At 44.9% G+C, this 23552-nt stretch overlaps 1 protein-coding gene across 1 annotated transcript in view; it reads right to left on the bottom strand.

Annotated features, from left to right (window-relative positions):
* The window catches only part of LOC126101511 (uncharacterized), a 936969-nt gene that overhangs the window by 656497 nt on the left and 256920 nt on the right, over positions 1 to 23552 (bottom strand). Inside the window, exon 3 of the mRNA XM_049912155.1 lies at positions 8848 to 9052. Within this exon, the coding sequence (XP_049768112.1) occupies positions 8848 to 9052 (205 nt within the window). The remainder of the gene's footprint in view (positions 1 to 8847; positions 9053 to 23552) is intronic.

Raw genomic sequence — 23552 nt, 5'->3', positions numbered from 1 at the left:
TAAATCGAAATAGTTTCTCCCTCAGTCGAATACAACTTTTTTGCTCACTATCGTAACACATGTTGACGTTCACACTATTCCCTTTATAATTGCCAACAGGTTTCTGCGCGTATTCAGCGATGACACTCCGCGATATTCCCTTGTTTCGAAGTCTCTGCGTAAATATATGTTTAATTGCATAAAATACTTTTGCTTTCCACGGAAGACAGATGTAGATTTCTGAACGAGGCGGCAGCGTTCGTATTTCATTTACCTAATGGAATTCCTGTAAAGATAAAGGTGTATGTGTGTATGTTCCAGCTTTGTCGAGAATAAACATAAGCGCAGGACAATAAAAGGAGGCACTCTGGTGTGCTAGTCGCTTCAAACAAAATGGGCGCGACGCAGATTTTCATTTCTGCAGGTAGGCTTTCATTCCGTTTACTATATTCCTTGGCAGAGGGAGAACGTACACTAATGACAGTTGAAATCTCTGTTCGTCATCGTTAATCCGTCTGTAGTGCAGTGTAGTGATGACAAAATTCTGGGTTCTTCACAGCGAAAACCAGGCTTCGTCGCCTGTCCAAGACAGTTAACGGTGCAACGTAAAAAAAAAAAAAACATTTCCCTTCGTCATCCAAAAAACGAGAGTAACTTTCTGTTTGTAGATGGTGGTCGCTGCAAATTAAATTGTTCGGAACGTAATAAATGACATCGCCTCACTACTAGGAACTGTATTGTGGGGAGAACTAGTCACAGGCAACTAAAATATTCTCCGCTAAAGAGTAGCTAGTCTCATGTGTAGGACACACACTATGCGTTCATGTAAAAAGCTGTTTAGAAAATTGGGAATTCTGGAACTATGTCTTAACATACGAGGGCATTTTAAAAAGACACGAAAATTTATGTTTTTTTTTTTGGCAATAATTTTATTTATTAGAGTACATTAAGGTTATCCCCTCAAAGTAATCCTCATTATATGTTACACACTTATCCCAGCGCTTCCTCCAATCCCCGAAACAATTCCGGAACTCTGTCTTTGAGATATCACTTAGCTCTTTCAGCGATGTGCTTTTAATCTCATCTACACTTATAAAACGATGGGACTTTAAGGTTGTCTTTATTTTTGAGGACATTAAAAACGGCACATCTGGCGAGTACGGAGCCTGGAACATGATTATAACATTGTTTTTCGCCAGAAATTCACCGCAAAAGCCATGAATTGTTTCGATACACATTCAGGTGTTTTCTTCGGATTGCTTACCTCAAACTGTAGTACTCGTTATTGATAGTTTGACCTGTTGGTAAGAACTCACGATGTACCACGCCGCTAAAATCGAAGAAAACACTGAGCCGAATTTTCACATTCGACCGCATTTGCCGAGCTTTTTCAGGGCGTGACAACCCAGAATGCCGCCACTGGGACGACTTGGTCGTATTTTCGACGTCACACCCGCACACAAATGTTTCGTCACCTGTTCAACAGTTCTGCTACGTTGTTGACTTCATTTAGCGACTCCTCAGCAACTTCCATTCACCATTGTTTTTGCACGAAATTCAACACCTTTGGCACAAATTTTGCTCTCCACTGCATGAGCCAGCTGAAACGCCATCATCAGCTACTTCTCTGATTGTGATTCGGTGATAGTTTATAATCATTTCTTTGACTTTTTCCAGGTATTCATAGGTTGCTAATGCGCTGGGGCGTCCAGAACGTTCATCATCTTCTTCGCAGCCATCTTGGAAACTTTTATACCACTCGTAAACCCTTGTCTTACAACAGACTCACGAAATGAAATATTCAACATTTCTAAAACTTTGTTACATTTTATTCTATTCTTATAACCAAACTGATTGCAAATCCTCTGGTCCATTTATAAAACAAATCAATAATCACACCTCGTAATCAAATCCATGTAACCTTCTTAACAAGTGACGACAGACTAAATATCCAGTATGGCTACCAGCATAGAGATTCGTCTCGGATATGTTTATTAATACAACAATAAAAAATCGCCCGCATAGGACTAGTACAACCCGAGAAATCACACAGTTCACGCTACTTTTTGAACACACCTCGGATGCACGTGATTCAAGTAAAATTGTACACCGCAAAGTTTTCCTGTTGGGTGAGAGACATCATAATTCTGTTTTTAACCCAAATTAATTCTGGAAAATTCTTCAAAAACTGACGAACAGTCTTTTCTCATAGCTAAATTAGTTCCACAGATTTCAGTCCCAACTTCGCTTTCTCAGACGGAACTACAGTAATTTCGGTTCTTAGTATCGTAGTTCTGAAATAACGGATTTCAGCGGCTTTTCACTTTTCAAAATCTGATTATATTTCCGCATAAATTACAATATTTACGACTTAGCATTGATCTGTTTTGAAAAGAAAACCCACTGCTGTCGTATGTGGAAATTTGTGTAGTTTGAAAGGTTTATTCATTAAATGAAATGGTAATAAATCACAGTTACTTCGGAATATCACCCACTTGTTGCATCTTGGAATGCAAATATAATGAAAATTATCGTTTCATCCGGAATATTACCACTTCAGATAGCTTAGTATGCAGAACACAAAAGCGGTTCACAGTCCATGGTTTCCAGCGGTTGTGTTATTAAGAAAAGCGCGGGCAAGCCATTGGGTAACAGTCGAATACAGCCTTGAGCAGTGATAGTTGTGCAGTCAAGGAGAGAGGGTGTTGTATAATGGCGGAGTGAGCAGCTTAGATAACGGAGGTGCCGCACAGAGATAGTCCATGTTGTGTAGCCTGAAGATGAAGGACGAGCTTTCAGATCATTGTGCAAAGAGAAAGCACTTCAGAAAAATGTAACTTAGTTTGAGTTTTTTAGCTGCAAGCGCGAGTTCAGTAATTACTGCTGTGCAGAGATTTCATTTTGTAGAAAAATACCTACGTGGTGATAATCAGTGAGAACTATCAACCACGTGTTCACTATTCTAATTAGCCCTCCTCCACTCTGATTAGTTAAATAATATTGTATATGGAAGTCAAGAAAACAAAATTTTGTGACAGAAATATTTTGTAGCAGCGGACATTATCGAGTATGAAAATGCGGAGAGAGAGAACGCTGATAATCCGTAGTACTAGGAATTTCTTTTGGGTCGTTAAAAGGCATGAATTTCAAAGCACTTCCATTTCTCATTTATAAATATTTCATAAAGCATATTCCACTGTACAAAGAAACATGTTCGGTAAAATTTGCATTGTCGTGCCTTGCACTTTTACGTCAACAGTTATAAATAATTTTGAAAAGAGAAACAAAAATGTAATTTTCTAAAACGTCAAATTAAATAAAATACTCATAAGAAGGCAAACTGACACTCAGTGACTCATTTCAGACCATCGCTAGAATTTCTGCCTGAGCAAAGTCAAGGTATCCGTTACAAGGTAAGAATTTGTTGTTGGGCCTAAATGAACATTATTTACGTAACATTCGGAACAGCTTTCAATTAGAGAAATTTCGAGTAAATTCAACAGATGCGTTTTTGTAACAGAGTGATTTAAATTAGGCTACAGTTAGTCATTCTGAGTATTCTTGTGAATGGTTTTTTTATGCAGTCTAATTTACAGACAGTCAGGTACGTTTCAAATTAATTAAAATCACATTCCTATAAAGTGATTTGCATGAATAAGTTCGTGTTCGAAAGCAGAGTAGCTACGCCGATGCTAGATCTCAATCTGTAATTGGAGTTTGACAGTTTTGAGATTGGTAGCGAAAAATTCAGTTGAACACACTTTAGCGTACGACCAAAACTATACAGAACGTGGTGAGTTAGGATGATTCACCAGTTTTTAATGGTAACAGTTCAGCTCCGGCTTCCGGCCGAGCATTCAAAGAAAGCTATACGTGAAAAATTGAAAGGACTTATAAAATAGGGACGTGAGGTCTAAAAATTGTTAAATAATTACTTCGCGTTACGAGTTAAATGTCAACTTACTTTCCAAAATTACGTCGGAAACACCAACAAAAAGGAAATCACAAAATAATCTGGTCATAACCCCTTCATAAAAATTCCATCGAGTTTTAGAAATGTCCACACTTAACGTTTTCAGTCACTGGACACACTGAAGAGGTTCCCTTGATATCATTTCACATTCAGCAACAACGTAATGATGCAGATCTTCTTCGGTCGTCAGAACGACCAGAAAAGCGCTGGGTCAGCTCTTTCCTTACCCACAAGCGAGAGATGAGTTGGGAACCCATAGTTCTGGCACCACTTACATCTACGTACTGCATGTGGTGGAACCTCAGTCTTTTACCCGTTAAGGTTTCTTCAGCGATATAATAACCAGTCACGTAGTCTCCCATAATCCAACACTAAACTTCACACACTATCGCCTCTGGTTCTCAGCAGCTGGAAATTCTCAACAGCTTAATAACTCTCATTTCTTATATTCAGCTTTCTACGGTTTGTAAAGGTAGCAACACTGCTAAAGATAATACTTTGAAGGACGAACCTACTGCCCTGATGGTACATCAGAACTTTGTGGTACGTTCCTATGGACCAAACTGCTGATGTCATCTGTCCCTAGGCTTACACACTACTTAATTTAATTTAAACTAACTTACGCTGATAACACACCCATGCCCGAGGGAGGACTCGAACCTCCGACGGTGTGAGCCGCGCGAACCGTGGCAAGGCGCCCCTGACAGCGCGGCTACCCCGCTCGGCGTGCATCAGAACCGAGCGACAGAATTCCGTGCGTCTTCTGCAATCCCGTTGGTTGATTTGTTCGTGAAGTGACCGTATCACCGTTGCGCTCAGAATGCGAACAGTTCTGTGCGGACTTACTGCAGAGGTACTCGCAACTTCACAGCATGTGGCTTATGAACGACATCTTCGAGTCCCATGTTTGTTCGTTACTCTCTTTGAAACATTCCGGTGCCCTTCCAATAACAACTCTTTGGACATCCACTGAACTGTCATTCCTGTTGGTCACCACCTCTCGGGGGTGCGTACAAATCAATTGTTGCTTAGCGTTCATTCTGTATTCTGCATGAAGAAGTAGTATATCCAGTTTCTCTTGATTTGTAAAAGGCGTTAGTTTTTTTTTAATTAACCTGCATTCAGTACACGTGAACTACACTGACAGAATGAAACTTACTTTTCCTGTCTTATCCCTTTTAAACTGACATAGCAGAGGTGCAACACTGTGTCTTCGCTATCCGACGCGTAGTATTTTTTTATTTTGGCATTAAACCACCAATTTTTGCATATGACAGGTATCGGTTTCATATTCCAAAGAGATTACTCTCAAGCTCCACAGGCGGCAACTGCTCTGAAACTACTAATTGGAATTTGAAGAGTGGACCGTCGTTGAAATCGTCTCTTTCTAGCCAGCAGAAGAAATTCCGATAGTTGCATTTTGAAGAGTGAAGTTTATACCGAATCTCTGTAATTAATATGGCTAAGATAAGCTTACATACGTCTTTTCGTGAGAATTTTATCACTGTTCACCTGCTTGAAAATAGAATTACGATGTCTCCAACGGTTGTGGAAATATGTGAGGTGAATAGCGTAGCTGAATAGGTTTGTATATACTGACTAACATGTTTTGTTTGTATGAATCAGTGTTTCTACATATCAAACAATACGAGGAGAAGGCTTAAATTATATTTGGAACAGAAAAACCATAGTATAAAGGGAAAAAATAACGCCGCTACAAAAGTGTTCAGTTCTGTACTTTCTAAGTTAGATCTGCTGTCAACAAATCTTTAAAGTTTAAGCAACTACTTAAGCAGTTGCTATCAGAAAAATCAAGCTAAACTTTATATGAATATCTAAATCAACACAAATAATGTTGACAACTCCGAATTAATGTAATGATCTGGAACTTTGTTTTCTGATTAGAATGTGTTACGTTTAAGCAATATGAACCCTTCGTACTCTGACACACACAATTATTTAACACAACGTTATCTGGTGATAGGATAATTTTTAGTTGTAAGTAAATACATTTTATCATGACTGATTCTTTCCCTTACATAGTCTCTATTTTCCTGTACAAAATTTTTAATTTATCTTATTAGTTTTCTTGCAAATGTTCAACAAGAAGAGTACTCAATGGGATTACAAAGGAACACGTGCGCGTCACAAACTGGCGAATGCAACCGTACAGTAGACGTGATAGTTATGTAATGTTGCTTTTTGCCACTTCTAGAAGTGGCTACGTCCGACTAGTGTCACACAGCGAACGTGTGTTTGTGTAAGCAGATCCCATGTATGTCTCTGTCAAAAAACTTCTTGCTCTTACACATGATGCTTATTTGTTATCCTTTCTTTTTTCCTAGCGATGTTGGGGGGATATGAACCCACACCTGGACTGTCGACGCACGCATCTGGAGAGGGCTGTGTGGTACCAGCACCCACAGCCCGCGTCGTGAGCTCCCGTGCCAAGACCATCGTCACAAGCGCTCCATCAGCCTGTGAAACCCTGCCATCCAGCAGAGGCTCCTCAGCTCGTCCTATTAATGAGCACCAGCTGTGTTATTGTACAGAATTATCTTCTGCAATGGTTCATGGCTTAATTGCAAACAGGGTCTCGCAGGCACATTTCGAGAAATCACCTGGTTGCCATCATCTTAACCAGCTCCTGTGCCCACATCAGCTTGACTGGTAAATGGAAATTTCCAAGATCCTAGACGACCCACGATATCATGTATCTACCATGATATGTAATGTAACGCTATGTTGTGATTTTGCAGTCACAAAATATGGCGTTGTCGCTACAGCTGCTATAGTTTATAGGGGCGAATTGGTGCCATATCACGGGGCACCTTACTTGTTGAGTGGTCTGTGAAATACATCAAAACTTAAATACAGACCCGATTACTTGAAACCCAAGAATGATTGTCCTGATTTCTGTGGTTGGACATTCACATACATGTTCGTGATCTATTACGTGGAAGTCTTTCACGTATCTCGCTCCCAGGAGATGTAGTTAGGAGAAATGGCCGTATTAATCCCAAAAATTCCGACAATACTTGCTTTGCTTCGGCCCTTGTGGCCCGAGAGAAAATTTTTGAGAAAAAGGCTCAGCGTATGAGTAAATATTATACACCTGATATTCGTGGGTATTATAAACATGATGATACAGAATCCCCCATAAAACTCCAGGACGTTGAACAATATGAGAGGCGCATTTTTGTACACGGCCTGGAGGAAAACAAGCCTGACGAGCACGATTTGCGGAATGACGTTGAGCATAGCATTGTTGGACCTTTCCACTTTTCCCAGTCTGATGGTCAACTTGAAAAACATGCAGATTTGTTGCCTATCTGTGATGGCACTAAGCCAATATTACTGTTGAATCAAGCAACACGTCCTGCAAAATTTACCCTAACTGAGTGAACATGATGATTCGTGAATGTTTGTTCTAGGTACATAAATCCGTTTATGCAAACAAATGATACATAGAGCACCAATGGTATTTGGAGAGGTCCTCTAGGTGCCTGTACTTTGAAACAACATACACTGAAAAGCGAGAACATTATGACCACTGGCCACCTCGACGTTGTATGCGGTGGCTTTGCGGGCACATGGTGCGGTAACAAAAGTATGTAAACGGTGCAAACATGGACGGGGGATCTGAAAATGGGGAATTACATGGAGATAAGCGACTTTGGCAAATGACAGGTTATTATTACGCGGAGTCTGTGAACGAGTATCTCGAAAATGGCGAAACTGGTCGAATGTTTACGTGCTACAGTCGTGAGCATCTACGGAAAGAGGTAGATGGACAGTGAAAATACTACTAGGCACTAAATGGTTGGATGTCCACAATCATCACAGAATGTAGGGTTCGGAGGCTTGTATGCCCCGTAAGGTAGGCTGGAGGACTCTGAGCACTATGGGACTTAATATCTATGGTCATCAGTCCCCTAGAACCTAGAACTACTTAAACCTAACTAACCTAAGGACATCACACAACACCCAGTCATCACGAGGCAGGGAAAAGCCCTGACCCCGCCGGGAATCGAACCCGGGAACCCGGGCGTGGGAAGGTAGGCTGGATGGTGATCTGTGGCACTTCTGCCGAAAGAGCACAATGCTGGTGTACGCACAAGTGTTTGGAGCACACTGTTCAGCTGCGAACCACGTGCATCCCTTCGTGCTTTATTCCTTTCAGCACTATAACTGTCCGTGTCTCAGAGCGAGAACCGTGCTACAATGGTTTTAGGAGCATTTAGTGAAGTCCCGTTGATGTCATGGATGTCAAATTCACCTGATGTAAGTCGTATGAGCCTATGTGGGTCGTTATCTGACGCCGTCAGCGCGTACGCAAATCAGCGGCCCGTTATTTACGCGAATTAAATGAGATGTACGTAAGACATCTAATGCCACATATCGGATCCCTGATACCTAAAATAAGTGATGCATTTCGCACCAAAGACGGACAAACAACCAATTAAGTTGGTGGTCATGATGTTCTGGCTCATCAGTGTGTATTCATAACACGTAAGTTATGAAATAAAAACCACCAAGCACAGGACTCAGCTACAATCGCAGTGGTCCAATATGGCGTCTCCAAAGTTTCGCTTGTGACGTGGCAGTGATCTCGCATATCATTTGCCGCGTTCCTCTCCGAGACGGAAAATAACTGATATGTTAATTCTTCCATTTGTGCCTGGAAATTTTCCTAGAAACGTGGAATTTCACGTTCTGACGTCAAAAAAGTCGAATTGTTCCAGGTCCTCGTTCTCTTTCACGTCCCGTGTGAGGACTGCAGGAACTGACGTGGAAGTGCAGCACAGATCTGAGCCCAGGCAACGTGACAAAACAGATGCACAGAGATGGCAGAAGCGTAGAGTGCGTGTGAGGAGGTCGCCTTGGCTACTCACGCCAGGTAGACGCGGTTCTCGTTGGGCAGCGAGGCGGCCAGGCGGTCGCGGAAGTTCTTGAGCTGCTCCCGCTGAGGGCCCGGCGGGTCCTGGAAGTCGAGCGGTCCCGCCCCCTCCGCCTCCGCCTCCCACTCCTCCGGGGGCGGCAGCTTCTCCCAGTCGCGAACCACCGCCAGGATGCGGTGGGCGGTGCCGGGCGCCAGACCTGCGAGCACAACGACACACTCACGTCAGTCTCTCAACAGTAACGGTGTTGCTTCTGCTGCTGTCTGGGTTGCATTTGTCGCATTCAGTTCAGTTCAGTTCAGTTCTTCTAACAGTGGGAACCTGACTCAATACTTCCTTTTCAGATGTATCTCACTTGACTACTGTAGTACACGATACTTAGGACTACTGAAGAACTCGATACCTAAGTATTTCGTAGTGACGCCTTGGTGCTTTCGGAGGTTTTGTATGCTGTCGTGCAGTGAGAAAACATGTTTGGTTCTGTATAAGAGGTTATAACTTTATTTTGTGTTTTCTTTATGTGTAAGTCCACGTTAATGATCTAAAGCAAAAATACGTGTATACTGTGTACATAATAGTTTCATGATACGGAAGTGACTTAAATGTTTATTAAAAATCATGATGGTAAAAAGTAAGATTGTACACTGGAACATATTTGGCAATTGTCATTGAATATATGTGTGGAATAGCTCACAGTCAAAATATACAGCAAAATAGTGTATGACAAATGTAAGAAATGGCTGATTTAGATTTCAATGTTTACCATAAAAAGACAATAAAAGACAACTATTTTCACACAATATAAAGTTATTAATTACTTATGGTAATATTAAATAATTCAGCACATGAGAACTTTACTAAAATTGTTTTGCACAAGAAAATTAATATCAACTGGTTTTATAACAAAGAGGTAAAATATATAAATTTTTCAAACTTGTAAATGGCTAAGAGGGAGGGGAAGTCTAAGTCCGCTAGACTGTCTTGATAGTTTTGTATCCGACTATTTATAATTGTTGTATAAGAAATAATAAGCCATATAAATGGGAAAAAATCTCTGTTTTAATCGTTTATCAAAATTGAAGACTTAAATATGTTTTTTCCAGTTTGATATAATGGAAGCTGTTTCCAACAGTGGATACAGTGCAGTTTACATTTCCAACTGCATCGAAACGAACACACCTAGTGACATTTATCGGTTTGCTGCATTCTCAATGCATAAACTAATAGTGTTCATTATTCACTTAATAAATTTCACTGTATTTAGTATGTCGCCAAAGAATAAGATTTCTTTCTCTCCTGTCAGGGTGCAATTAATCCCGGTCGTCCTGTTGAATAGCCTCTGGCATGATTAAAGCTACAAATAAATTGCTGGACAGGAAGGAAGCTACTTAAATATTTAAGTCCACAAATAGACGTACGATTAGAGCACACTTATTGAATAACGTTAATGACACCGAAAGTATGGCAAAACCCACATAAATCATGACAAGGAATATAAATATAGATCTGGCAGATATTGACCAGATACCTGAGTTCGAAAACAGGGGTTCACAAGCAACAAGAAGCAAAGATGATCTGTTGACCAAGAGAGAACTATACGGGTGAATGCGAAAACCACGGACAGTGTTTCGCAGATTCTTCAGGGATATTTATGAATGTTTTAGTGCAAGAGTTCTGTGTTGTCCGATGGTTTGTACACATTAATTGTATTTTGCTGATTTTTTTAACCCCTCCCCTGCCCTTTGTGTTTGTATTTCTCTTAAAATACGTGCATAACAATTGCGTGTGCTGCCTGTATTCTCTGTAAACAGACTTGTTCCATTCACACAGGATTACAGTTGTAAAACTGCCATAGACTAACGTAGACTTTGACACTGCTTTGTGTACACTTAATATGTTTACTTTTAAAAATCTTGTGTCATATACTGATATTCAAGACATGCTTTACACATTATTTAATTAATGACAAATGTAGTGTGGTGGCTTAAACCATTTTAATCCTTATCCATGAAGATGGTCCATGACTGAAACCTGTTGATACTTGGGTTTAAAATAAAAGCAGCTGATGGTCAAACGTGCATTTTATATATCATAAGAAAGAGTAGCTCTCCTAGTAGCCTTGATAAATTAAGATCGTTTCCAGTATCTTAAGTGTGTGACCTTATCTATTACCTCATTTCGATCTCTTTGTTTCCTACGCGATCAATGTCTCACCACACTGCCTTAGAAAGTGGAAGCGGCGAATCGTCTGGAAACCGAGTGACGATATACATTGATCAACCAGAATATTACGACCGCCGACCTACTATAAACACATCCAGGTGACAGCACTTAGGCCGGCCGTTCTGGCCTAGCGGTTCTACGCGCTTCAGTCCGGAACCGCGCTGCTGCTACGGTTGCAGGTTCGAATCCTGCCTCGGGCATGGATATGTGTGCTGTCAAATGGTTCAAATGGCTCTGAGCACTATGGGACTCAACATCTCAGGTCATAAGTCCCCTAGAACTTAGAACTACTTAAACCTAACTAACCTAAGGACATCACACACACCCATGCCCGAGGCAGGATTCGAACCTGCGACCGTAGCAGTCCCGCGGTTCCGGACTGCAGCGCCAGAACCGCGAGACCACCGCGGCCGGCTATGTGTGCTGTCCTTAGGTTAGTTACCTTTAAGTAGTTCTAAGTCTAGAGGACTTATGACCTCAGATGTTAAGTCCCAGAGTGCTCAGAGCCATTTTTGATGCACTTAGTATCAATGAGCGTGCTTTCATCGTGTAGAATGGGGAAGGCGCGGGATTTTTGTGAGTCTGACTGAGGGCAGATTGTGATGGCCCTGAGGCTCAGCACGAGCATATAGTAAGCTGCACGACTTGGGCTCTGGTGAGTGTCTTCAACACGTGGCGAAACTACGTCCAGACGTCGTGGGGATCGGTGGCCACTCCTTATTACGGATGTCGGACGTCGTGGGCTGGGCAGACTGATAAAATAGGACAGGCGGCGAACTGTGGCGGAACTAACATCAGACTTTAATGTAGGCCAGAGTAAAAGTGTCGTAACACACAGTGCACCGAACACTCCAAACCATAGACCTCCGCAGTCGATGACTCATAGATGTCTCAATGTTATCACCACGACATCGGCAGCTACGACTGAACTTGGTACGTGACCATCGGCACTGGACGCTGGTACAGTGGCAGAGCGTTGCGTGGTCTCACGAATCCCGATACCTTCTTCATCATGCCGACTGGAGGGCGCGAATCCGTCGTCTTCCAGGGGAACAGCTACTTGACACCTGTACAGTGGCACGGATACAACCAGGCGGCGGCTCCATTATGCTCTGCTGAACAATCACGTGGCCAGCCATGCGTCCACTGGAGTTCGTCCAAGGCACCATGACAGTCAAGGAATATCATACAATGGTTTCAGACCATGTACACTTCTTCACAACATCATGTTTCCTGACGGTAGTGGCATTATTTCGACAAGATAATACGCCAAAGGCCAGGAGTGTGGTGAAGTCGTTCGAGGACTACAGTGGCGTGCTCCAGTTGATGTGCTGGACCCGGATCTCGCCACATCTGAAGCCGGTCGAACACGTCTGGGATGTGATTGAACGTGGCGTCAGGCCTCATCGCTACCCTCCACGGGGTTTACGAGAACAAGGCGAGTGATGTGTGCAGAAGTGGTGCCAACTCCCTCCAGCGACCTACTAACACCTCATCGCTTCAAAGCTACGACATTTCGCCGCTGTCATCCGTGCCAAAAGAGGACATACACTACTGCCAATTAAAATTGCTACACCAAGAAGATGACGTGCTACAGAAGCGAAACAACCGACGGGAAGAAGATGCTGTGATGTGCAAAGGTTTTCAGAGCATTCATACAAGGTTGGCGCCGGTGGTGACACCCACAGCGTACTGACATGAGGAAACTTTCCAACCAATTTCTCATACAAAAACAGCAGTTGACCGGCGTTGCCTAGTGAAACGTTGTTGTGACACCTCGTTTAAGGAGGAGAAATACGTACCATCACGTTTCAGACTTTGATAAAGGTCGGATTGTAGCCTATCGCGAATGTCGTTTATCGTACAGCGACATTGCTGCTCGCGTTGGTCGAGATCCAACGACTGTTAGCAGAATATGGAATCGGTTGGTTCAGGAGGGTAATACGGAACGCCATGCTGGATCCCAACGGCCTCGTATCACTAGCAGTCGAGATGACAGGCATCTTATCCGCATGGCTGTAACGGATCGTGCAGCCACGTCTCGACCCCAGAGTCAACAGATGGGAACGTTCGCAAGATAACAACCATCTGCACGAACAGTTCAAAAAAAAAAAATGGTTCAAATGGCTCTGAGCACTATGGGACTCAACTGCTGAGGTCATTAGTCCCCTAGAACTTAGAACTAGTTAAACCTAACTAACCTAAGGACATCACAAACATCCATGCCCGAGGCAGGATTCGAACCTGCGACCGTAGCGGTCTTGCGGTTCCAGACTGCAGCGCCTTTAACCGCACGGCCACTTCGGCCGGCACGAACAGTTCGACGACGTTTGCAGCAGCACGGACTATCAGCTCGGAGACCATGGCTGCGGTTACCCTTGACGCTGCATCACAGACAGGAGCGCCTGCGATGGTGTACTCAACGACGAACCTGGGTGCACGAATGGCAAAACGTCATTTTTTCGGATGAATCCAGGATCTGTTTACAGCATCATGATGGTCGCATCCGTGTTTGGTGACATCGCGGTGAACGCACGTTGGAAGCCTGTATTCGTCATCACCATACTGGTGTATAACCCGGCGTGATGGTATGGGGTGCCATTGGTTACACGTCTCGGTCATCTCTTGTTCGCATTGACGGCACTTTGAACAGTGGACGTTACATTTCAGATGTATCACGACCCGTGGCTCTACCCTTCATTCGATCCCTGCTAAACCCTACGTTTCAGCAGGATAATGCACAACCGCATGTTGCAGGTCCAGTACGGGCCTTTCTGGATACAGAAAATGTTAGACTGATGCCCTGACCAGCACTCTCTCCAGATTTCTCACTAATTAAAACGTCTGGTCAATGGTGGCCGAGCAACTGGCTCGTCACAATACGCAAGTCACTAGTCTCGATGAACTGTGGTATCGTGTTGAAGCTGCATGGGCAGCTGTACCTGTACACGCCATCCAAGCTCTGTTTGACTCAATGTCCAGGCGTATCAAGGCCGTCATTACGGCCAGAGGTGGTTGTTCTGGGTACTGATTTCTCAGGATCTATGCTCCCAAATTTCGTGAAAATGTAATCACATGTCAGTTGTAGTATAAGATATTTGTCCAATGAATACCGATTTATCATCTGCATTTCTTCTTGGTGTAGCAATTTTAATGGCCAGTAATGTATTAGGTTCAATGTAAGTCACAGACTGTCAACAGTCCCTTGGCAGTGTCAAAAGTGGCTGAGGATAGGGCTATTTACATGATTTATTTTGATAGTGACAAACTGAATGATTAGAACCTGTGGGCAAGCTATCTGTAGTTATGTATTTGTAATTGCTTTTGAACGTAACGCTCAGAACGCGAGACCTGCTCTTACTTGTCCGCTTGCTGTGGATGACGTGGCGCGACCTCATCTGACAGCGCAGGTGGAGCAGCTGTTGGAACGAGCGTATATTCGGCGAGTGGACTGGCGTGCCAGTTCCTCCGACTTAGATCCCATCGAGCTCGTGTGGGAAGCGCTGGAAGACGTACTGCAGTACGTCGAGACGCACCAACGACCATCTATGAGTTGTCATCCGCGCTGGTGGGGTAATGGAACGTCCTACCACAAGAGCGCGTTACCGATCTTGTGGCCAGCGTCCTAACACGTTGTAGAGCACGCGATGTCGTCCGTGGAGATCACACATCCTATTACGGACCATGTTTCCCATATTTTAATGTCGAGGAGACCATCAGAATTAGCCGTGATTACTGAGCCGTGGTATAAAATTGCTGTTTTGAAGAGCGCGCCGCAGCGCGTTGTGTGAAGCAGTCGCCCTCCGTTTCTGCCGTTGACGCCGCTGTGGCAATCGCAGGTTTGGTGTCTTCCTCTGGTGGGAAAGGGGAAAGGTTGCCTGTTCACGTGCATTTGAGAGGTGCTATGAGCTCGCCAGTAGGTCAGTCTGGGTGAGTCTGCAGTCAGTTGGGGTCAGTCTCTCGTCCCCAGCATGCTAGTTTTTTTTTCTTTCTTTATTGTAATTTGAACACCCCATACAAGGTGGGCTGGCAGCGGAAAAGTTTACTCCGCTCTTCAGCCATAAGCAGTACAATAAAAGAGAAAGGGGGACAGAAAAGTAACAGACTGGCGGTTTAAAAAACAGTAGATACAATAATTAAAAAACATGAAGCCGTTCACACTCGACGAAACAAACAAGAAAACTGTCGGCACTCTGCACAAACACTGACAAGTTAGACGACACATGTGAACGAAGGAGCGTGGACGGCGAAAAACACTGATGCACAAACACGACGGCACAGACACTAAACCGAGGGCGATGATCTCCGGCACGCGAATGTTCACTATGCGTGTGCGAGTCCGGGGACCTGCCAAGAGAGGAGGAGGAGGAGGAGGAGGAGGAGGGGGAGTGGGAGAGCGAGAGGGGAGAGCAGAGATGCCACGGGCAGGGGAGATAGGGGAGGAGAGAGGAAGGGGGAGGGGAAGCCCGGGGGAAGAGGGGTGGAGGGAGGGGACGGGGGAAAAGGAAAAAGAAGGGAAGAGAAGAGGAGGGAGGGTGCCGAAAGGAAAGGACACCGGAAGTGGGGGGTGGGTCAGGGTCAAAGTTGATAGGAGGGGTAGATGGAGGGGACAAGGACATCGTCAGGCAGGGGGAGCTCGCAGAAGCCACCTTGGGAGAGAGTAAGGAGGGTGGAGAGATGGAGACCGGGTGGGATGTGGGAATACAGGCGTGGCAGCGGGCGGGGGTGGGAGAGGATCGGGGACACGAGCGGGTGAGGAGGATGAAGTTTACGGGAGGTGTACAGGATCCGTATCCTTTCAAGGAAAAGGAGGAGGTGGGGGAAGGGGATGAGATCATACAGGATCCGCGTGGGGGAGGGGAGACGGATGCGATAGGCAAGGCGGAGAGCATGGCGTTCAAGGATTTGGAGGGATTTATAAAAGGTAGGGGGGGGGGTGGAGATCCAGGCTGGATGGGCGTAACAAAGGACATGCTAGTCTATCTCTCGTCCGAATTTGTGGCGCAGTGAGAGAATTCAACGAGTGGTCGCCCGGTCGGGGGCTTGGTTCCTGCATCTGAGTCTCCGCGTTAGGCCGCCAGTCTGCTCGAGTTGCTCAGGCAATGGTCATTGGCGGTTGGATCGATCGGTTGGTCGGTCGCGCACTGAGACACAAGATGACTTGTCCGCCTTGAGCGTCGGCGCATGTGAGGTCGGCACGTGAGTGAAGTGGGCCGAACCGTATAGCGAGGGGTAGTGGCTTCGCGGCCGACACGAGAGCAACAGGAGTCAACCCACGACATCGGTCTGGCCGGTGCGAGCTGCGACGCCGTGAGACGGGAGATCGGCGCGCCTTCCTGCGTCCGTTGAAGTGGCTGGCAGCGGACGGTTCGGGAGAGCGTTTTGGGGGTGCTGCGCCAGGTCTTCGCCAGAAATCGCAGTTTATTAGAAGTTAAGTTACTGGTAATATGTTGTTTCATTTACTTGTTAAATTCTACTTGTTTTCTTGGTGAGGTCACCAGCCGCTTTGTTTTGGGGTCGTTCCACCATTCTTCTCCGTTTGCCCACCCGCGGGAAGGTGGTTATTTATGAATTGCGTGGTCCGTTTTTCCGTTGTGGAGTAGGGGCGGGTTAGAGCAACCTGCGGTTCGGATTGTTCGGTAATCTCCCTATTAATCTGCCGCACGTTAGCAGCTGGCTCTGTCATGTTTGTCGGATTTGGTGTGTTAACGAATTTATTTCTTGCAGTTACTGAAATATGTTTTTATCTTGCCTATCATCTTGAGAGGCGGTATATGTCTACTGCAGAGCATGTTTGGTCAACCTTGTATGATTTTATGTAAGATTGCATTTCAGGGGCTTTTATTTAAATGGTCATTTTAGTATATAAAGTTGCCACCCTTCCGCCGTAAGACTTTCCTTAGAAGTTAAAATCAAGTTGTACCTTCGGTGGCAAGTTAATCTTTTAATTTTAGTCTTTTGTACCATTTCCATCCCTCCTACAGGGCGCATAGTTTGTGTGCTTGTGTGAATTATTGAAACTTTTACTTTAAGGTAATCTGGTGTGTTGCAGATTTGCACCAGTGTAGTCTTTCAGAGGTTTTTGTGAGTGGTCGTGACTACGGCCGTGTCAAAAGGGAGCGGGAAGGTTCTCAGCCCGGAAGCTCTTACATTCAAAATTTTATTTCTTTCTGGCTCTGGATAAATTGTTTCTTGATATGTAGACGGTGCTTTCTGCTTATAATTTTAAATCAGTTTCTTAAAAAAAAAAGCTTTTAGGAATAAAATTCCCATTTGCTAAAAGCAATTTTACTTTGATGTCATCAGTTACTCCATGGAAACTACACTCCTGGAAATGGAAAAAAGAACACATTGACACCGGTGTGTCAGACCCACCATACTTGCTCCGGACACTGCGAGAGGGCTGTACAAGCAATGATCACACGCACGGCACAGCGGACACACCAGGAACCGCGGTGTTGGCCGTCGAATGGCGCTAGCTGCGCAGCATTTGTGCACCGCCGCCGTCAGTGTCAGCCAGTTTGCCGTGGCATACGGAGCTTCATCGCAGTCTTTAACACTGGTAGCATGCCGCGACAGCGTGGACGTGAACCGTATGTGCAGTTGACGGACTTTGAGCGAGGGCGTATAGTGGGCATGCGGGAGGCCGGGTGGACGTACCGCCGAATTGCTCAACACGTGGGGCGTGAGGTCTCCACAGTACATCGATGTTGTCGCCAGTGGTCGGCGGAAGGTGCACGTGCCCGTCGACCTGGGACCGGACCGCAGCGACGCACGGATGCACGCCAAGACCGTAGGATCCTACGCAGTGCCGTAGGGGACCGCACCGCCACTTCCCAGCAAATTAGGGACACTGTTGCTCCTGGGGTATCGGCGAGGACCATTCGCAACCGTCTCCATGAAGCTGGGCTACGGTCCCGCACACCGTTAGGCCGTCTTCCGCTCACGCCCCAACATCGTGCAGCCCGCCTCCAGTGGTGTCGCGACAGGCGTGAATGGAGGGACGAATGGAGACGTGTCGTCTTCAGCGATGAGAGTCGCTTCTGCCTTGGTGCCAATGATGGTCGTATGCGTGTTTGGCGCCGTGCAGGTGAGCGCCACAATCAGGACTGCATACGATCGAGGCACACAGGGCCAACACCCGGCATCATGGTGTGGGGAGCGATCTCCGACACTGGCCGTACACCACTGGTGATCGTCGAGGGGACACTGAATAGTGCACGGTACATCCAAACCGTCATCGAACCCATCGTTCTACCATTCCTAGACCGGCAAGGGAACTTGCTGTTCCAACAGGCCAATGCACGTCCGCATGTATCCCGTGCCACCCAACGTGCTCTAGAAGGTGTAAGTCAACTACCCTGGCCAGCAAGATCTCCGGATCTGTCCCCCATTGAGCATGTTTGGGACTGGATGAAGCGTCGTCTCACGCGGTCTGCACGTCCAGCACGAACGCTGGTCCAACTGAGGCGCCAGGTGGAAGTGGCATGGCAAGCCGTTCCACAGGACTACATCCAGCATCTCTACGATCGTCTCCATGGGAGAATAGCAGCCTGCATATGTGCGAAAGGTGGATATACACTGTACTAGTGCCGACATTGTGCATGCTCTGTTGCCTGTGTCTATGTGCCTGTGGTTCTGTCAGTGTGATCATGTGATGTATCTGACCCCAGGAATGTGTCAATAAAGTTTCCCCTTCTTGGGACAATGAATTCACGGTGTTCTTATTTCAATTTCCAGGAGTGTAGTTTCACGGTCACATAATGTGTTAATGTTTTTCATGAATCCCTAGTAAATAAAGTAAATTCTTAAGAAAAAGTTTTGATAGTAGAATCACGGATCAATTACAGTGTAATTATGGTCTTTGAATAAAAGTGCTATTTCTGTTCGTTTCATTGCGTATTTCTTTAGGTTTCCTTTATATCGCACTGTAGTAGTTCTTTCTTGTATAGTCCCAGTTTCATCAAGTTGTAATGCTTGCCAGTGGCATATCGCGCTTAAGTTACTGTCGAGTCGTGCATTTCATGGTATAAATGTAAATGACCTTCTGGATAACGTAGGATGTTAAATGAGGCTTTTGGCGGATGATGCTGTTCTATGCGGGGAAGTCGCGACGCTAGAAAATTATAGAGGAATGCAGTAAGAGGAGCTATTGGTATAGGGATTTATATTTTGTCCTCAGCATAAAAAAAATGTATCGGTTGCCTATAAATATATGATTGTAGGATTTCAAAACAGTGATTGCATGGAGTGATATACATAAAATATGTAGGAGTTTGCGAACGGAGAGGTTTAAAGTGGGACTGCCAGATAGAACTAATCACAGGAAAGGCAGATGCCAGACTGAATTCACTCAGAGAACTCTCATGAAGTGTAGTCTACCCAAATACGAGGCAACTTAGCAAATCCTCGTTTGACCATTACTTGAATACTACATGTCATTCTGAGATTCTGAACAGATAACTTTGATAGAGGATGTAGAGAAGACTCAAAGAAGAGCAATGCGTTTCGTCACAGGTTAATCTGCAAAGCTCGAAAGCGTCATGGAGATGTTCAGACGACTGCAGTGGCTCCAAGAGAGAGTTTGTGAATCACAGTGTAGTTTGGTGTTAAAATTCCGAGTGCGTACGTTCCTGGACGAGTCGACCAACACGTTGGTTTCTCCTACGTGTGAGCGGTCCACTCACGTTAATGTCACTATGTTCCACGTAAAGTGTTCGCATGCCGCCGTCGTTAAAGTACACCGGGCATGCCAAAATATCGCTATCCAAAGCAGGCGCCGAGGCAACTGTGATTCACCACGGGCCAGATGTCAGGGGCGAGCGATGACTGCAGAATAGCGTATGGGCAAGTAGACGTGCAGCTGTTGAGCAAATAATTGCACAGACAAACCAAGGGGGCTACCAACATTTCTCGTCAACGAACGCTCAGGGGAGGTCGCTGCATAGGGACCTTGAAATCGTTTCATGAGGCACTTGTCGAATTCGGTACAACTTATTCACTTTACCATCTGATTTTAGCTCAATTTATGAACTCTTCCAGAAAGACTGAGCACTCAAATATGGCCTATTGAATATTATATCTGTGTTTCAATGTGGGGTTTCGGTTTTGTTTTGTGGGAAACGCTGAGTTGGTCATCGTCTGCTGGCAGCAGACTATGTTGCTTCTCGTTCGAAGGAGAGCACAGGATGACCAACTTAGGTTTCCAGTACCTGAACAGAGAGGTCTACCCATCTTAGTCGAAGGCTGTGTCGAAGGCTGTTTTTGTGTGTGAGGTTGGTGACGGACGGCTACCCCTCTGGTAGCTTCCGCTGTACGGGGAGATAGGTAATCTGGAAAGAGAAAGCGGTACTCTTCGGTGAACGCTTGATGAGTACGAATCATAGCTCTTAAGGGGGGTTTCAGGTGATAGGAACCAGACTGAATTAGTACTTCATTATGTTTAAGTGTTGAAATACTTAAGAACTTCAGCTTAACTGAAGCTTCTGAAGCGAGTTATTTTTCCTAATGTGCCATAATTATATTGCTTTAAATAGGCGATTTTTGGGTGTTTGAGGTACAAGTGTGGAAGTTACTTTGTTCATTTTGAACAACGATGAAGTAGAATTTCAAACGGTAAATCTGATTAGGAAAAGCTGGTTAGGATCACTTCAACCGTACGTGAGTGTAATACTGTGTCGAAGCGAGTATGATTTTTAATGATTTTTAATCTTATATTTTGTGGAAGTTGCTTTTGTCTTTGTGCGTCGATTTTGTGCCACGTGTTTGGTATGGTAATAAGTGACCCTTCTGGTCCACCACGGCACTGCAATAGGCTTTATTTTAACAGGTTGCTTGTTTAATGAGCTGTAATTTCTGCAAGAATATCTGTTCTTTCGTGCGCTTTCTACAAAGCAGCACAACAGTTGATTCGGAATGCACCACGTGCTCGAGTTCGGCCGTTTGCAAGCAGCAGACGCAGTTAGTATATTGAACAAGTATCGCACAACCTCGTGCATTGGTTAAACCTCTGTCCAGAATAGTGCATGCGTAGAATCGTAATGCGAATCTCACTGAGATATTTTTATGGTATGAATGTCTCCCACTCCCGTTTTCTGTGTTTCTTCTTGCTGTAGTTAAATTGTCGCGTAATTCTTACTTAAATATTTCTAGTCAGGCACCAGTTATGTGTTAGGATGTGCAACCGAATACTTAGATACAATAAATAATCTACGTGAAAGATAAATTCTGTGGTGTTGATCTTACCCACTTACTCTGATTTCCAATCAAGTTGCTTCATGCACGACATGTAGTGCTATTTATCTGGCTACTTAAAGAAATTTCCATACTTGTAATTACATTATTAAAGTAATTAAATTAATAATTTTCCAGTTCCGTTTTTCCTAAATGGTTAGGAAGGGCTTGGGCTGGTGGCGACCCTGAATTTCTGAATTTTTGTCATTACAGGGCTATTACAAATGATTGAAGCGATTTAATAAATTCACTGTAGCTCCATTCATTGACATATGGTCACGACACACTACAGATACGTAGAAAAACTCATAAAGTTTTGTTCGGCTGAAGCCGCACTTCAGGTTTCTGCCGCCAGAGCGCTCGAGAGCGCAGTGAGACAAAACGGCGACAGGAGCCGAGAAAGCGTATGTCGTGCATGAAATGCACTCACATCAGTCAGTCATAACAGTGCAACGACACTTCAGGACGAAGTTCAACAAAGATCCACCAACTGCTAACTCCATTCGGCGATGGTATGCGCAGTTTAAAGCTTCTGGATGCCTCTGTAAGGGGAAATCAACGGGTCGGCCTGCAGTGAGCGAAGAAACGGTTGAACGCGTGCGGGCAAGTTTCACGCGTAGCCCGCGGAAAATTGGCTCATGCCACAACTGGAGACCGACAGCGCCGACTTCATCTTTCAACAGGATGGTGCTCCACCGCACTTCCATCATGATGTTCGGCATTTCTTAAACAGGAGATTGGAAAACCGATGGATCGGTCGTGGTGGAGATCGTGATCAGCAATTCATGTCATGGCCTCCACGCTCTCCCGACTTAACCCCATGCGATTTCTTTCTGTGGGGTTATGTGAAAGATTCAGTGTTTAAACCTCCTCTACCAAGAAACGTGTCAGAACTGCGAGCTAGCATCAACGATGCTTTCGAACTCATTGATGGGGACATGCTGCGCCGAGTGTGGGAGGAACTTGGTTATCGGCTTGATGTATGCTGAATCACTAAAGGGGCACATATCGAACATTTGTGAATGCCTAAAAAAACTTTTTGAGTTTTTGTGTGTGTGTGCAAAGCATTTTGAAAATATCTCAAATAATAAAGTTATTGTAGAGCTGTGAAATCGCTTCAATCATTTGTAATAACCCTGTATTTGTGTGAGAGAAGCAGCTAGAAATGCGACATAACGTATATGGCTCGATGAGAAACGTCGTGAAGATAATAATACGTTACAGCCTCCAGTGCAGGTGCCTGGCTTTATGCACCCATGGTGACTGCTGCTCATTGGCGACGAAAGCTAGATTTTGCGCGCCAGTACCGCAGTTGGGCGCCCTACAGCTGGCCTTTTCAGATGAATCTCACACTTCGTGCTCCACTGACGGCCGTTGGCGTGTACGGCGTGAAACATCTAAAAGAAAACACACTGCGGCAATCGTCGGAAGTGTCCAGACCAGAGGAGGGAGCGTTCTGATCTGGCGAATATTTTTGTGACATTCCCTGGTGATATTATCACCCTCGATGGCACAATGGATCAACACATGTATCCTTGGGAACCACGTCCACCCCTATATGCAATACGTTCCTCCTTGGCATGATGGCATCAACCAGTAGGACAACGCATTGTGTCACACAGCTCACGGTGTACGCACGTGATTCGAAGAGAACCAAGATGTATTCACCGTATTCCCCTGGCCACTAACCTCCCTCAATTTAAACCCAATGGAAAATCTATAAGACCACCTCGATCGGGCTGTTCGCGTCGTGGATCCTCAACCGAGAATCCTGGTGCAGCTGTCGACCGCACCGAAGTCGACAGGGCTCAACATCCATGTCTGTAATGTTCCAGAACCTCACTGCGTCTCTTTCCCCACATCTCGCAGCGGTGCTCGCTGCAGAAAGCGGTTATTCTGGCTTTTCACAGGTGCCCACTTTAATCAGAATGGACAGCGTCTCTCGCGAAATGACCATGAACGTAAAACTAGAGAGATTCCAGCTCGCTCGGATGCTAACGAACACTTGTTCTTCCCGCGATCTATTCGGAAAGAGGAGAAAGGAGAGCCGTTCACAAAGTACCTTCCACCAATCTGCCATACGTCTGAAGGTTACTTACGAATAGCAGTGTAGATATACCGGGTGATCAAAAAGCCAGTATAAATATGAAAACTGGGATGAACCACGGAATAATGTAGATAGAGAGGTACAAATTGACACATATGCTTGGAATGACATGGTGTTTTATTAGAGCAAAAAAAAA

This window comes from Schistocerca cancellata, chromosome 9 (genome assembly GCF_023864275.1).
Source record: "Schistocerca cancellata isolate TAMUIC-IGC-003103 chromosome 9, iqSchCanc2.1, whole genome shotgun sequence".
Taxonomy (NCBI): domain Eukaryota; kingdom Metazoa; phylum Arthropoda; class Insecta; order Orthoptera; family Acrididae; genus Schistocerca; species Schistocerca cancellata.
This window is presented reverse-complemented; position numbering and strand designations above follow the sequence as displayed.